We start from the raw sequence: 16658 nt of genomic DNA, 5'->3' as shown, positions 1-16658 counted from the left end.
GGTTGAATACTTATTGACTCAAGACAATTCCGCATTTCAATTTTTATTAATGACATTTTTGTAAAAATGTCTGAAAACAAAATTCCACTTTACATTCAGGCTGTAACAACACGCAGAAAAGGTCAAGGGGTGTGAATACCTTCCAAAGGCACTGTATATCCTGTCTATTAGATTTTTACATTTGCTCAGCTAAGACTAATGGAATGCAGGGTTGCCACTATATAAATGGCATGGTAGCAGAACAAATGCATTAAGATAGGAAATTGGTTTCTGCTCAATGCCAGTGGAGCAGTTCTGACACACATTTGTCGCTTGCCAATGAGCTCCCTCTACTACTGATAAGCACTTGAAGTAAATGGGAAGGAAATTGTAAAAAAAAAAAAACCTACTCTGGAATCAGGAGGGTATCTGCAATACCGATAATATAACTTAGACATCTATGGCCTATTCGCTCTTCTTCATTAAGGCACAATAGGAAAGAAATGAAAGCCTGCTTAGATTGAGGCAGAACATTGTCAAAGTAAATGACGCACATATGCCACGTACAGTTACCGGTACACATAATTTAAAATCTGATGAAGCATTGCCCTTTAAAATTGAAAAAAAAAAATGCCTATTGAAATTTATGAATGCACCGTCATAAAAGCCATAAATTGTGCTGTAAATTATGTAATACGTAAAAGCAGCAGAGAAAGCTTGAGTCATTTCTGGAAAGCGCAATTAGCTAGCCTAGGCAGCCGATTGTGCAGATCTAGCGCCAATGCACTATCATCTAGCTTTAATGGCGAGAAGGTAGAATAAAACTGGAAAATAAGCATACTTTCTTTATGAAAAATTTACCACCACCATTTTTAGACAATTTTGGATGTTGCACACCCTTGGCTAAACACAGTGTACAACATCCTAAATTGTCATAAAATCCCAAAATGTTGGTGGAAAATTGTTTCATAAATGAAGTATACATATTTCCCCCCCACCTTCTTTACATTTAAGCTAGTTAAATAGGAAAGTTATGCCTTCGGGGCCTGAATAGAGGATGCCTTATGTACGAGCCGGTCTACAGTGGACACAAGTGTATTATCGGGAATGCACATCAAGGTTAGACAATTGTGCAGATCTAGCACCCACGCACTATTGGCTGCGTAGGCTAGCACTTAGCTTGGCACTAGCCTTGGTTAGCAATGTTCGGAGGTGCAATGAACAAAAATATAAACGCAACACGAAAAGTGTTGGTCCCATGTTTCATGAGCTGAAATAAAAGATCCCAGAAATGTTCTCTCAAAATGTGCACAAAATTGTATACCTCCCTGTTAGTGAGCATTTCTCATTTACCAATATAATCCATCCACCTGACAGGTGTGGCATATCAAGAAGCTGATTAAACAGCATGATCATTAAACAGGTGCACCTTGTGCTGGGGACAATAAAAGGCCACTCTAAAATGTGCAGTTGTCACAACACAATGCCACAGATGTCTCAAGTTGAGGGAGCATGCAATTGACATGCTGAATGCAGAAATGTCCACCAGAGCTGTTGCCAGATAATTGAATGTTCATTTCTCTACCATAAGCCTCCTCCAATGTCATTTCAGAGAATTTGGCAGGCCTCACAACCGCAGACCACGTGATGGAGAGTGGTTTGGTGATGTCAACATTGTGAACAGTGTCCTTTGGTGGCGGTGGGGTTAGCTACTGACAAACTGCATTTTATCAATGGCAATTGGAATGAACAGAGATACCGTGACAAGATCCTGAGGCCCAATGTCATGCCATTTATCTGCCTCCATCACCTCATATTTTAGCATGATAATGCACAACCATGTCGGAAGGATCTGTACACAATTCCTGGAAGCTATAGAATGTCCCTGTTCTTCCATGGCCTGGACACTCACCAGAAACGTCACCCATTGAGCATGTGTGGGATGCTCTGGATCAACGTCTACGACCGTATGTTCCAGTTCCCGCCAATCAACAGCCTGATCAACTCTATGCGAAGGAGATGTCACACTGCATGAGGAAAATGGTGGTCATGCCACATACTAACTGGTTCTAATCCACGCCCCTACCTTTTTGTTTTTAAGGTATCTGTGACCAACATATGCATATCTGTATTACCAGTCATGTGAAATCCAAAGATTGGTGCCTAATGAATTTATTTCAATTGACTGATTTCCTTCTATTAACCGTAAATCAGTAAATTATTTGAAATTGTTGCGTTTATATTTAATTTTACACTGCGAGCTACAACTCAAACAAGGCCTGCACATCACATTATGCTAAAAGCCTTACCTGATATATTTACGACATGGCATTTAAGAGAAGCCATAAGGCACAATAAAGACTCATGCCTATTGAGTGCATGAATCAACTTCACTGTTCATCAGAATCATTTTATATTATTCAACCGACTTAGCACAGGGTTTCCCAGGACCGAGGTTGGCTATAGTGACTAACGTCATCCGACCAAAACTACTCTAGTAGCAACGTAGCTCGAGCAGTTCTCGCCACAAAGAACGTAGCGCGCGAGTAAGCTTCCTGACACAAATTTCAATCTTCCTAGGTCGGACTCAACACCGTAAACCCCCAACCAAAAATAAGCAGGGCATTTTGACGTGGTTTACCTGCAATTCGGCTCGCTCCACCTCCCATTGCGCTCTATCCACCTCGAAGCGGGCCCATTCGTGTTGCAGAAAGTGCAATATCCCCGGAATGTTGTAATGAGCCCTGGCCGCCTCTCCGCCACCGACGTCGCCCGGCAGCTGCGGTCCTTTGCCAGCGCCTGGCAAACCCGAGTTGTTGTTGTTGTTAAAGAACACGCCAGGCCCTGCCTGTTCGTCCATGCCCAGGCCAGGTGTGTGGGATCAGTTCGCACAAGCTGGCACGACTGTGCTCAGACGGATGGGTTTTCCTTTAACCGCCCCTGTGATATGAAATGGAAAGGAAATAGCTACCTACAGCTCTCTCTACTGGGCAGGCACATTCATGTCGGAGCAGCCAGCTGTCAATTGATGACGTTCACACTCAGCTCCCACCCACATCCAGTGTTTTCTTTACCCATTGGTCGATTTACACGATTCACACTGGAATAAGCCAATCGGATATAAATGCGCTGTTGACAACTGTTGTACACTACGTATGATGGAATTCGAAGTTCAAAGAAGATATAGCTGCATTTTCAACCTAAAATTCGCTTGTTCTCTTTTTTTTTACGGTGTCATTTTCTTTAATTGGCCTACGGAGTAGATTTTTTTTGTAACTTAAATTGAAAATGTCATAATGTATGCTACAGAAGTGTATCTGTGGTAGCCATATTTCATATATTATAGCACATTCCAGGTTAATGTATCTGTGGATTCCATTGAGCCATTAATCCAGTTGTTTACATTGCACACACACCCAAGCCTATCATCCACGACCCCGACTGAATTTCATGTCCTTTGAAATCCACGAAAATACATTAAACACAATGTTGCCCTCACATGATGTAGGGCCTACTTTAGTGTGAGAATATTATAAGGCCTCTATGTATGATTTGTGTGTAAGATATTTAAATGACTAAATTACCTCTATATAATGTTTGGTAATTCAAACAGTCTTCTTTTCAAACATCAATTACATGAAACATTACAATCAGGTCATTTATTAGATCTTAACCATTTGGATTGGTTTTACACACAGCCGAGTCATTATGCACGGTCAATTCATTAGCCATATGAAGCGTGCTGACCCAACCCCATGGTAATGAGGTGATACGTCACTGCGACCACACTATTTAATTTCTGTTGGCTGATCCACATGGTTACATTTTTTATAGCCTAGATCAGACAGCAGGAATTGAAGAGAGGAACCACTTGCCTACATGATGCCTCCATTTGAGAAACCACAGCAGCCCAAGTCCTTCAAGCAGAGAAAAAGCTTTGGTGATTATTGAACGTATTGCTTTGCATGTGGTAGACTATGCTTTGCTTTATAATCTCATCCACGTTTTCCATCCCAAACAGCCACGAGAAAACAGGAGGTCGCGGGGATCCGAACAAAGTTTCCAACAAAAATTCCGGTATGTTCGCTTATTTCTAAAACCGTATTCTACTCTGACGTTCCATTGAATTTGCACGTTCTGAAAGTGACCTTTCCACCCACACACAGGTTATCATTGAAAGGTATCAACGGGAGAAGTACTTGCCGCCTCTTGATAAAACGAAATTCCTGGTCCCCCAAGAACTTTCCATGACTCAGTTTGTCACCATTATAAGGTGTGTCTCCTTTGAGAAACGTTTAGCTGAAATGTTGATTATTTAGCTTGGCAAGTGTGGCTTAACATGACTGAAATCATGTCTTCAATGTTTGTTTGAGAACTAGTGCATAATTTCAAACTTGGGTATCACCTGATATGTATCAGCCTCGAGTGCCGCGCGCGACTGTCACTAATTTTAAATTACTTGACTTTGTGCCAAGATCATTTCTACATTGAGTACGTCTTGTCAATACACTCTGCACGTTCTCGTTTCAGAAATCGTATGTCTCTGATGCAGAGTCAAGCGTTCTACCTGCTTATCAATAATAGTGGCCTGGCCAGCATGTCTCTTACCATGGCGCAAGTCTACAAGGACCACAAAGATGACGATGGCTTTCTCTACATGACCTATGCTTCTCAAGAAATGTTTGGTAATTGTGTTTAAATCCACGAGGAGTCATTGCCAATTGCTGGAAATGTTTGAGAAGACATCAATTGCAGGATTGGATAATGTGAGGCCTCGGCTTTTGGCAGGCCCAATAACTGAACTACGTGTATAGATATAAAATGGAATATATGGATATTTAATATTACTCAATGTTTTTGTATATTGTTTTTAAGGTAATAAATGTTTCAAACTTTTGAGGACCATGCTCTGTATTACATCACTTTGGCTAGATTGCTTAAAGCGGCAATATGTAACTTGGGCTAAAAAAACAAATTAGCATAGAAATAGGAGGTGTAGGTCTGTCGTTCTACGACTTCTTAAACATGTTTAACGAGCTCTGTGCTGTGCGTTAGAGGTTTTCTAAACTTTGTTTGTATGCCAGCTTAAAGCAGCTGAGAAATATTTAATTATTGAAAAGTGATTTCCCAGCGGTACAATGATTCGATATTTGAGCCCAATTTCAGTTTGACAATTTAGCACTTTAGCAAACGTGGTGCAGCAATTTCAGCATATTTCACTTATTTGTCAATCGTGCCCCTTCACTTAATTTCCCCAAAATGTGTGGACTTGGACATTTGTCTTCAATAGGAACTCTGAGGCATCGGTTATCAAGGAAGGACCTGTTTCCCAATTCCTCCAAATCGACTCATATACTCTAGGTTCTTGTAAATATCTGATTGGTCAAAATATCAGAATTGGGCTGCATGTGTCAACTCATAACTATTCAATCCAATATGGGTCCATTTGTGCCATATTGGGGATCAGACCTCTGTTTAAATACTACTTGAAATGTGTGCTTGGCTTAATGAACCAATATAATAACTCCAACCACAACCCTCTCCTATCTGGCACTCCAGGCAGGCTATACAACAAAGTATTTGAACCAAGGCCTGTTTGGTACTCCTGAATAGGAACAATCCTCCTGACGGTGGCAGTATTGTTCAACCATTAAAATCTGTGACTGCACAGAATGGTTTGAATTTGGATCTTGTAAGGCTGAAGTACTTGAAGGCTCTTTAGTTTAGAGGCTGCAAAATGTATAGAAGCAAGAACCATTCCAACTTCTAGAAAAGTTTTGGTAGTGTAAATTAGCCTATTTGACATGACTATTTCAAACAGGATTTTTTTTGTGTGTGTGTGGACCCAGTAGCACCATCACTGACTTACAGGTCTTATTGAGCTTAAGCTCAGCCTAGTTGTTGCATGTCTGCACTGCAAGGGACTGGACACTCCTTATCAGGGCAGGGAGATGGGTTAACCCAGAAAAATGTGACTCACTTCCTGACTTTGAAATCGGCCCTTAAGTCCAGTAAAACTAAAATTATTGAATTTTATTCTATTTTGGGGTAAGTGATCCAAGAGTGGTCATCAAAATGGTCAAAGGGTCAGTGACAAGCACAAGTTAATTTTCCTTGTAGAATAAAGCTATTTTTTTAAGATGCTTATTTTAGGTACATTTTATATTTCTGGATATTAGTGAATATTGGTTTCAAGATTGAGAGGTAGCAATTAATGTTCTGTAGATGTTTGACTCCATAAAGATTAGTTAGCAATATGCAAGAACACCATAGTTGGCTCAGTAATGGGCAATACAAAAAATGCCTGAGAATTGTCTATAAAAGGCAGATATTTAATTAACATTGTACAATGAATGGATTCACATGACAAGGCATAAAGCTTAAGTTACAAAGTATTAACAAGCATTACAATGCATTATCCTATGCATGGTCAGCGAGAGAAATCATGCCCCAAAAGTCCATGGGGTGTAGAAAAACAGTATCTCATCACAGCAGTTCAGGAACAGAGAAAGAACAATGAATATAAGACCCCTTTTATAAACATCTGAGTTGTTTGGATTCAAAATAGTATCACTGAAGTTAACCTCCGATCAGATATCAGACCTACGTGATGTTAACTCTGGACAATGGGGGTTGGAGACGTCAACACCGAGAATGCTGAATTCCTATGACAACACAGAGGAAATTCTTGCATACAGTTGATAAAGAGTCAATTCGGGGGCTGCTCGTCAATACAGAAACGGATGTGCTTCGGTGGGGAGACTTTTATTTAGTGACTATATCACTGACCGCAAGGGGGAGCCCAAGATCCATAGAATATGTTGAGCTGTTGTGATGGTTGAAGAAGTAAATTATCAGTCAGCACTGCAGCACACCTTGATATTTTACTCCCAAAATGTGTAAAGAATTGTTTTTCTAATTTCTCTAAATGTACAGCCCTGCTGGCTTTCACACTTGAGTCCGACTACATTACAGTATTGCTTTCACCTTTGAAGACTCTGGAGAACACTCCTCCCAGTGCTGCATTGTCGAAGTCCAGTACATTGGATCGGCGGCATAAAGTTTCATGGTCCATTAACTGAAATGGGATTAACCAAATTTATTACGTCCTAAAATATATCAACCATCTCATCCTGACTGGGAAAATAGCAGGTTGTTTTCATTTTGCCTAGTCATGTCCATGACCATATTGAATGTTTTTAATGTTGTAAAGAAAAGCCATCTCGTGACTTTCAGCCATGGATGCTACCAAGTGTTGAGAGGATGGTGATTCAAAAAATAGAGACCAAGCTCTGTGGAATATAATCTAAAAGAACTCCAAAGTGGAGCATTCAACAAATACAGTAGTTGGAGAGACAGACAATCATACTTTCTCAATTGTCTTTCCTCGTATCCTTTCTCCTGCCCTCCCTCTCAAAACGCATTGGAAGAGAGGATCCAAGGCTCCTTCCCTAAGGCCTTCTCCTCCAATGCGTGTTGAGGAGGTCGAAGAGAGGGAACGAGGAACCAGGGCGAGATATTTGAGAGCGAGAGAGAACCATGGTAAGAGACGGATGGAGAGGGAGGGGGGCATAGAGAGAGAAAGCGAGAGAGCCACTTGATTCTCTGCAATCAGGACCACACTATATTATAATTCTCGTTGTTGATTCAAGTGGTGCTTTTGTTTACGTTATCAAATTACCTTTGTTCGTTAGTGGACAATGAACACACACACACGCCCACACTGTCACAAACCCCCTTTTCCAATGCCTGCCTTTTTATCGGTGACTGGGGAAGTGAGTATAACCTTTTCCACTTTGAAGGCGGAGGTGAAGGAGACGTTCAGACCTATTTGTTTAATGGTATAAAGATCCCGGCTTAATGTGCCATAGCAATCAGCAAGAAAGCAGCCACAGGCCTCTGGAGTGCCAATACTGAAAGTTAATGGGGCTTGCTGTTCAACCGAAGAGCTTTAATGTTCCAAGATAACTTTACAAAGTCTCATTCGTCGGAGTGGCCAGGCCCATTGCTTTGGCAAAGGTTTTAACGTAAGTGTTCCGGTTGTATTAGTCATCAGATAAAAAGCAGTGCGCCTCACTAAGAGCAGTCAACGGATCGTTACATACATAGCCACATACACGTACACGCACCCAGTCTGTCTGTCTGTCATCTTTTGAGTTGTTAGAGGGCTGTAAATGTCAGCACAAAATACTAGTCTTAAAATCTAGAAACGCGGTAGGATTTCAGGATATCGGGATTAGTTATCCCATGTCCTTCAGACCCTTTATACAGCTGTTTGGTTATGATCTAGCACAGCAGACAGGTCATAGAGAGAACTGTGACAGGTATCCTGCTGGTGTGTGTGTGTTTAATTGTCCTAAGTGCCAGGTTGACCAGGAGCTCCTGACACACACACACACACACACACACACACACACACACACACACACACACACACACACACACACACACACACACCAAACTGTAATTAACAAGCTGCCATAACAGTAATAGTGACACTTCAGCAGAACAAAGGGAGCCTGCTGTGTGTGGAGAAAGTAGGCAAAGTAGCATCTGGAGGAGAGAAAATGGTTGCTTCTCAAGGTCGGAAAAGTCATGCAAACATTTTGCACACTTTGTGATCAGGGCTTTGCCTCTACCTCTTTAGGCTGTTGTTGTGCAAACTCTGTTTGTGTTGTGTCATATTACTTACAGATGTAGGATCTTCATTTGATCACTCGTTTGTTGCTCAGAATTGTCCTGCACAGCAGGAAATGCAAACTTGTAGTGTATTAAGTTCGTGATTTCCACTTTAACATTTCAGACTTGATTTGCCATTATTTATCAACCCTTACAAAAAACATGTCCATTAATTATAATCCACATAATAATTCACATTTTCTGTTGCTGCAGGATTCTGTCTGATCACAGATCTAAATAGCCTTGAAACAGTGGGTGTAAGAAATATGGTTATATACCCAGACCCATGTACTGTATACTCTAGTGGAATCTATTCAGTTCTTCGGGAGAGAGGACTCCAGGAACATTTCTTTATATTTGCCCAATGTCAGTCTATAATTTTTTTTAAATGGCATCACTCATGTACAGTGCACCCAGCACTTAAAAAAAAAACACAAACACAATATAATTTAAGCTAATTAATATACTAATTTAATTAGCTGTATGAAAAAGTGTTTCACAAGGTCTCAAAGTGCTTCAATAATTACTAAGCTGTCACGATCATAATCTGGCTTCAGGAAAAACTGACGTGTCATCCAGATATGATCTTAACAGACCACTTATTGGCAGGAACATGAAATGCCTTGACTTCACTTCATGAATGTAATCAAGCCAAAGACCAAATAGACCATGCATCATCGTAATTGAGTTTTTGTGGTTGTTTTAGTCTTAGGGCTACAAAGAGGGGATAGGGGCCCAATGTAGACTGACTCAGTGACGACAGGGCCATATGGCAATGATGAAGTATGAGCAATACTGCTAAAACACCAAATTAAAGTTCCAAAATCAATGTGAGGTTAGTATTTTTTGTGTAAATTACCTGTCCAAATCCCAGAATAAGATTTATTAGTTAATACATTTGTTTGCTGAGACTAATTAAAATTCTATGACTTCACTCAATGCCACAAAATGAACTTATTAGAACTATTAATGTTCTGCCTTTTCAAACGGTGAACATTTGAACTGATTGAGACTGTTTGTGAATGTTTTCTGCAAAACGCTCCGTTTTTTTAATGATATGTATCAGAATATTTGCTCTACTTGAACGTCAACAAGGGCAGGTTGGCATTCTCAGTGGTACACAGTAGAATTCCCAGCCTTTAGTTATTGACATTTATACATTGTGTGTACGTGCGAGTGTGGGTCTATGCATAAATGTGCACACGGGGGTGTCCTAAAGTGAGTGCATTCATCATAAGTGTCTCTGCCAAAGCCAAGCTATGTAGACATCCATTTTAGTCCAGACGTTCTCACAGACTGTCTACTAAGTAGCCTAAGTACCCTATTCCCTATAAAGTGCACTACTTTTGGCCAGAGCCCAAGTCAAAAGTAATACACTATCCCAGGAAAAGGGAGCCAGTTGAGATGCAGTCCTAAACTCTGCTGCATTGCTTCTAGCCATACATTATTACTTAAAACAATACAATACCTCTCTCTTATATCAGAAACATCAGACACTGAATACAAATGCATCAGTTTGGCTATTCTTTCCTAAACTCTCTTCAGAAAACTCCACCTATCCATATGTGACTTCAATATCAACCACACTCACCCTGACCACCTGACACTTGACCCTTAATGAGTCCCGGTGTGAGGGCGGCCATCTTTTTTTTTTTAAGGATGAGGGCCTTGAAGCCTCCGTGGAGGTGAGCTCCGGGGTGATACATTTTTCAACCTCTCTCTCTCTCACTCTCTCTTAGACAGCTAACTGTGACATCACTTCTACCAGAATGCTATTGGCCCCCCATCAGAGGGAGTGGTGGCTGTGGCTTCAGGAAGGAGGGAGAGAATGAGAGACAGGGGAGAGATGGAGAAAGGGAGATGGGAGGAGAGAGCAAGGAAGAAAGGTAAGTAGATAGTGAATGAGGGAGGGAAAAGGAGCGAGAGCAATGAAGCAAGGGAAAGAGACAAGGGCAGCGAGAGAGGGAGATCTACATTTATTTGTATTTTTTTGAGTGTGAATCTTTCTCAGAGCATGATAAATATTTCATAACTGTGTTTGCACCCCAATTCACACCCTATTCCCTATATAGTGCACTACTACTTTTGTGTGGGTGCCATTTTGGGACACAACCCATATATTCCCAGAGATCCGTAAAAGGAACACATGAAAATGTAATGAGAGCTCAGGTTAAACAATATTTTTTTTTGTTTTTTGTCTATCGACACATGGCTAAATGTTTGGTGAATAGCAATAAGGTAGAGTGAGGCATCACACACAGACAGGCAAAAATGACAAAATACCAGATCAATGTATCAAAATGAACTGCAATGCACACTGGGTATTATTATTGACCTTGTTTCGGGGCGGGGCAGCATAGAAACCATTATGGACACCTGCTCTTTCCATTATATATATATATTTTTTTGAACCTTTATTTTACTAGGCAAGTCAGTTAAGAACAAATTCTTATTTACAATGACGGCCTAGGAACAGTGGGTTAACTGCCTTGTTCAGGGCAGAACGACAGATTCTGACCATCTCAGCTCAGGGATTTGATGCACCAACCTTTCAGTTACTGGTCCAACACTCTAACCACTAGGCTACCTGCCACCCCAGATATAGACTGACCAGGTGAAAGCGATGATCCCTCACTGATGTCATTTGTTAAATCCACTTCAATCAGTGTAGATGAAGGGGAGGAGACATGTTAAAGAAGGATTGTTAAGCCTTGAGACATGGATTGTGTATGTGTGCCATTCTGAGGGTGAATGGGCAAGACTAAATATGCCTTTGATCAGGGTATGGTAGTAGGTGCCAAGCGCACCAGTTTGTGTCTAGAACTGCAACGCTGCTGGGTTTTTAAACGCTCAAATGTTTCCCCGTGTGTATCAAGAATGGCCCACCATCCAAAGGACATCCAGCCAACTTGACACACCTATGGGAAGCATTAGAGTCAACATGGGCCAGCATCCCTGTAGAAGTTCTTCGACACCTTATAGAGTCCATGCTCTGACAAATCGAGGCTGTTCTGAGGGCAAATGTGTTTGTACAATCAGTGTACCTGTTATATTTAGTTCATTTAGAAGACACTCGTATCACACCATAGTGCCATCAGACTTCTGATTCCAATGCAGGGTGAAAGGGGTGCCACAAAATGTGAACCGCTATAAAAAACAAATGGTATAGAAAAGTAGTTTGTAAATACAAATCACACCTCTCGAAAGTATCTTGTAACAAAATACAGAGTTCTGCCCAGTGTAATACAAAATACTCAGAAGTAATTCAAATACATATTTCAAATACACAACAGAAAATCAGCCCATCGCAACACATTACACTGCCACTCACTGTAAGCAAATTATCCCTTGAGGTTTTGTGCAGTTGTTTCCGATTATTTGTGGGTCCCAAGGGATCAATATAAGAAAGATAAGTAAATGAAGAGATTTTTATTGTAACCAACGTGACAGGTGTGTCCCCTGGGTTGTAAACACTATGTTAAAGTGGTGTGTGTGTGTTTGTGTGTACCTGCACATGTGCGTGCATGAGTGTTTACACACAGTATATCAATGTTTGTGTCAGAGGAGAGGGAAGTACAGTGCCTTCAGGAAGTACTCACACTCCTTGACTTGTTCCACATTTTGTCGTGTTACAGCCTGAATTTAAAATGGATTAAATAGAGATTTTGTCTCTGGCATACATAAAATACCCCAAAAATGTCAAAATAGAATTATGCTTTTCTAAATGTATTAAAAATGCTAAATCTGAAATAGCTTGGGTCAATAAATAGGCAACCCCTTTGTTAGGGCAAGCCTAAATAGATTCAGGAGTAAAAATATGCTAAACAAGTCACATAAGTTGCATGGACTCTGTGTGCAATAATAGTGTTTAACGTGATTTTTAATGATCTCTGTACCCCACACATACAACTATCTGTAAGATCCCTCATTCAAGCAGTGCATTTCAAACACAGAAAGACCAGGGAGGTTTTCCAATGCCTTACAAGGAAGGGTAGCTATTGATAGATGGGTACAAAATACAAATCAGACATTGAATATCCCTTTGAGGATGGTGACGTTATTGCACTTTGGATGGTGTAACAATACACCCAGTCACAACAAAGACACAGGCATCCTTCCTAACTCAGTTGCCAGAGACGAAGGAAACCGCTCAGGGATTTCACCATGAGGCCAACGCTGAATTTAAAACAGTTACAGAGTTCAATGGCTGTAATAGAATAGAAGAAAACTGAAGATGGATCAACAACATTGTAGTTACTCCACAATACTAAATGTGAAAGCCCGTACCTATTCACTGATGAAATCCTAGGCGGGACAGCACGAAATGAGACGTGGAGACAAGACTTCAGCAAAAAGGAAACTGTATTGGGAGTTCTTCTTTCAACACTACCCGGGGCCATACAAACAAAGGCCAATGGCTAGCCCAAAAAATTAAAACGAACAGTTGGTACCAAACACCAATCCAACAGCTTGAGCCGAACCTATAACAGTGTGTCCTGGAGTTCACCATAGTCTCCAGCTCATAATCACTCTCCCCCCTCTGCCCACTCAGTCAGGTCCTTAAGAGAGCACAAACAGTAATCAGTCAATTGGCCCCAGTTGAGCTCGTCAGTAGTGGCTGTACCGCAGCCCACCTCCAGGAGAGGGCACAGTCGGACCACTTGATCTGGCTGACCCCTCACATAACCTAATTGACAGAGTGAAAAGAAGGAAGCCTGTACAGAATAAAAATATTCCAAAACATACATCCTGTTTGCAACAAGGCACTAAAGTAATACTGGAAAACATGTGGCAAAGCAATTCACTTTTTGTCCTGAATACAAAGTGTTATGTTTGGGGCAAATCCAATACAACACATTAATGAGTATCACTTTATATTTTCAAGCATAGTGGCGGCTGCGTCATGTTATGGGTATGCTTGTAATCATTAAAGACAAGGAAGTTTTTCAGGATAAAAAAAAGATCATGGAGCTAAGCACAGGCAAAATGTTAGAGGAAAACCTGGTTCAGTCTACATTCCACCATACACCGGGAGATTAACTCACCTTTCAGCAGGACAAGGACCTAAAACACAAGGCCAAATCTACATCTAAAAACATGTTTTCACTTCATCATTATGGGGTATTGTGTATAGATGGGGTGAGACGCAGGCTGTAATACAAAATGTGGAATAATTCAAGGGGTATGAATACTTTCTGAAGGCAATGTAAATTAAGATACACCTCACGTACCCGGTCCTCATATTCCTTTAAGGAGGTCTTCGACTGATAATGTCGTGCCTCAAATGCAAATAGTGCAATTAGCTGGATCTTATGCAATCATGGTAACCGTGAAGTCCTGTACTTCAACAGTGCGTCAGTGGCAGTGAAGGGTTAGTCCAAGGATGGTCAAGATATTACATAATTAGCATCTTACCTGGTAAAATATTGATACTTTAACCTCTAGAAACCATGAAAATTAAGCTTTTTTTTTTTTTTTTTTTTACCTCCTAATCAAAAATTATGAAATGTTATATATACAGTATGTCACATTGAACTATATTCATTCCTTTAACAGGCCAGTCAACCGAGAACCATTGCTGATGAACAATAACAGCGAAGAAGCAAAAACACAGCAAAAACAATTAAAACAAAACATGAACAATACAAAAGTTAAATACAGGAATGACATAAAATCCCATTAACCAACGTCCTTTACTCCTATTTTCTTTGCATGTCCATATAAGGACAATCTCAGTCTCAGCAGGACATATCAGTCTGAGGCTGTCTTAATATGGACACCATACATTCATAATATGGGTGGAGAATGCCTATGGGTGCTAAACTGCACAGCTGTGCCCTTCATAGGATTCCAGTCTTGTCATTTGAGGAGAATATCATATTTTGCATGGTGTGTCTTAATGAATACGACCTTGTAAGGGATAGTCTTCTGAGAGGTGTGATAGTTTGGAAGAACAAAGGGAAGAGGGAATAAGAGAGGAAGAAGAGATGAAGCACCCCTCCATCCCAGTCCTCAATCTCTCACACACACACACGCACGCACGCACGCACGCACGCACGCACGCACGCACGCACACACACACACACACACACACACACACACACACACACACACACACACACACACACACACACACACACACACACACACACATTCTGCATGCATGCGCACACACAGATACACATGCAAACATTTATATAAACATGTAATTGTTCAGAAAGTATACCCATCTTTAGGTGCAAAATTGTTTCACTCATTATTTCTGCTTATAAACTTGATTTGAGGCCCTTGTAGGTCAGACGATAGTACCGTACACCAGCCCAGGGGGCACTGTTGCTCCAGGCTGAAAAGTGCACTCTGGAAATCAGAAGTTTCCTCCAGCATTTCACTTCCTCCTTCCTCGTTAAGATCCACAATATCCAATTTCACTAGACTCTTGCAACGGAAACTGAGGTGGAAAAACAAGTTGCCCCTAAATGGTGATCTGAGATCAGTTTTTATCAAATGTTCCTACAAATGTTGATGCTATTTAAGCAACCCTGTAGTCTTCTACAGCACTACCAAGTGCATTGGTCAGCCTTGTTGGTGTCCACATCCATATGTATCCTAGTCTGGTCGGAAATCTGTTTGTGCTGTCTTGCCATGTAACCCATCTGGCTTTTCATCCTCCAGACACATGCTAACTAGCGTTACAGACAGCCTTGAGGGGGGTGAAGGCAAAGCTAAGGGCTTGTTGCTATGTTAACCGCACTTTACTTCCTCAGGTAACCAAACCCCCTATTGAGGAAAATTGAAATCAAAATGCATTCATTAGTATCTCATATCTCAAATCTCATATTTCATAGCCTTTAGGTGTGGCAGAAAACACAGGGCTTGGGTGGTGGGTGAAACTCCTTTCCGATACATTATGTATGCAGTATTTGGCAATAAAATGCACAAGTATCGTGTTAAAACAAAACTGAGCACGTAAAGTAGATATCGTGTTCGGAGGCTTTGAAGTCTTTGTTACATGTTACGGAGGATAGGGATACTTCGTAAGGGGGCCCCGGGGCGGTGTTTTCTGGGCATGTTCAGGAACGGGAGGTATTGGAAACATTCTGAACCGCACCTACTTTGTCTCTCCCCCCTCCTCCCTTCCCTCTATACCTCCCTCCCAAGTTCTGAGATGATGAAAGGTACTCTCCTTCTTTTTTTCTCCCTCTCTTCCCTCCCTCCATCAATCTCAAATTCATCATCAGCCCTTTTCCTGTTTCCTGTTTACATGGCTGGGGGCCGGCACCTCCGAATGAAAGAGACGAGCCCTCTTATGATGCAATCTGCACTCGCTGCCCTCTTCTCCCTTCCCTCCCTCCTTCCCTAGTCTGATGTCGACAGCACCAATAGAGAGAGAGCGAGAGAAGGGGGGGGGGTAAATCTGTTTTTCTTCTTCCTCTTCCACTTTTTTTGTTCTTCTGTCTTTGTTGTGTGACTCGGCTGACTGAGTTTTCGGCATGTGTAAAGCACCACCCACTCTCTCCCTGTGACTTGAATAAGCTCAAACATCTGCGGGAGTTCATCTCTACGGAGTTCATCTCTACTGCACCCCCCTCAAACACACACACATGCACGCGCGCACAAACGCGCGCACCTCTCTCCCAAAATGGATGGAAGATTGCGTAAGAAGGTCCACTTGTGTGTTAAAATCATATCTGATGGGGATTTTAATTGCGTGGTGTAGTGTGTGGATTTGGTGTCGATCCTATAGGTTGCATTTCTGTTCCGTGCATTGAATTGAATGCATTGTAACAGGATGAAGAAGTAAGGTAGTGAGAAGAGGTCAAAGGTCAACATTTGTTCAAACATTCATTCTTCTTGCCTTGTATTTGACAAGTTAGGCTATTTGACTTTGACCAAATTATCTAGATTTAGAGCAATGATTTGGAGAAATACAACTAAAATGGATTGTTGCTAGGCAGTTTCTTGCTCTGAAAGACCAAGGGTGAGTCAATACAAATGTTCCA

The 16658-nt window shown here is 41.2% G+C and overlaps 2 protein-coding genes across 3 annotated transcripts in view; one reads left to right on the top strand and one right to left on the bottom strand.

Annotated features, from left to right (window-relative positions):
- LOC118365031 (striatin-like) overlaps positions 1-3007 on the bottom strand; it is a 93780-nt gene extending 90773 nt beyond the window's left edge. Inside the window, exon 1 of one of the 2 annotated variants that reach the window (XM_035746927.2) lies at positions 2621-3007. In XM_035746927.2, coding sequence (XP_035602820.1) covers positions 2621-2839 — 219 coding nt within the window. In that variant the 5' untranslated portion in view covers positions 2840-3007. The remainder of the gene's footprint in view (positions 1-2620) is intronic. The other variant, XM_035746926.2, reaches the window with a different exon arrangement.
- A 744-nt stretch (positions 3008-3751) lies between these two features.
- Positions 3752-4875, top strand: LOC118364714 (microtubule-associated proteins 1A/1B light chain 3C-like). The gene is made up of 4 exons (XM_035746409.2): positions 3752-3919; positions 4001-4056; positions 4146-4252; positions 4510-4875. Exons 1-4 carry the CDS (start codon positions 3859-3861, stop codon positions 4676-4678), a joined length of 393 nt encoding a protein of 130 aa, XP_035602302.1. The 5' UTR covers positions 3752-3858; the 3' UTR covers positions 4679-4875.
- Positions 4876-16658: the final 11783 nt, after the last annotated feature.

The sequence above is a fragment of the Oncorhynchus keta genome, chromosome 32 (genome assembly GCF_023373465.1).
Source record: "Oncorhynchus keta strain PuntledgeMale-10-30-2019 chromosome 32, Oket_V2, whole genome shotgun sequence".
Taxonomy (NCBI): domain Eukaryota; kingdom Metazoa; phylum Chordata; class Actinopteri; order Salmoniformes; family Salmonidae; genus Oncorhynchus; species Oncorhynchus keta.
The sequence above is the reverse complement of the archived record's forward strand: the minus strand, read 5'-3'. Positions and strand labels throughout refer to the sequence as shown.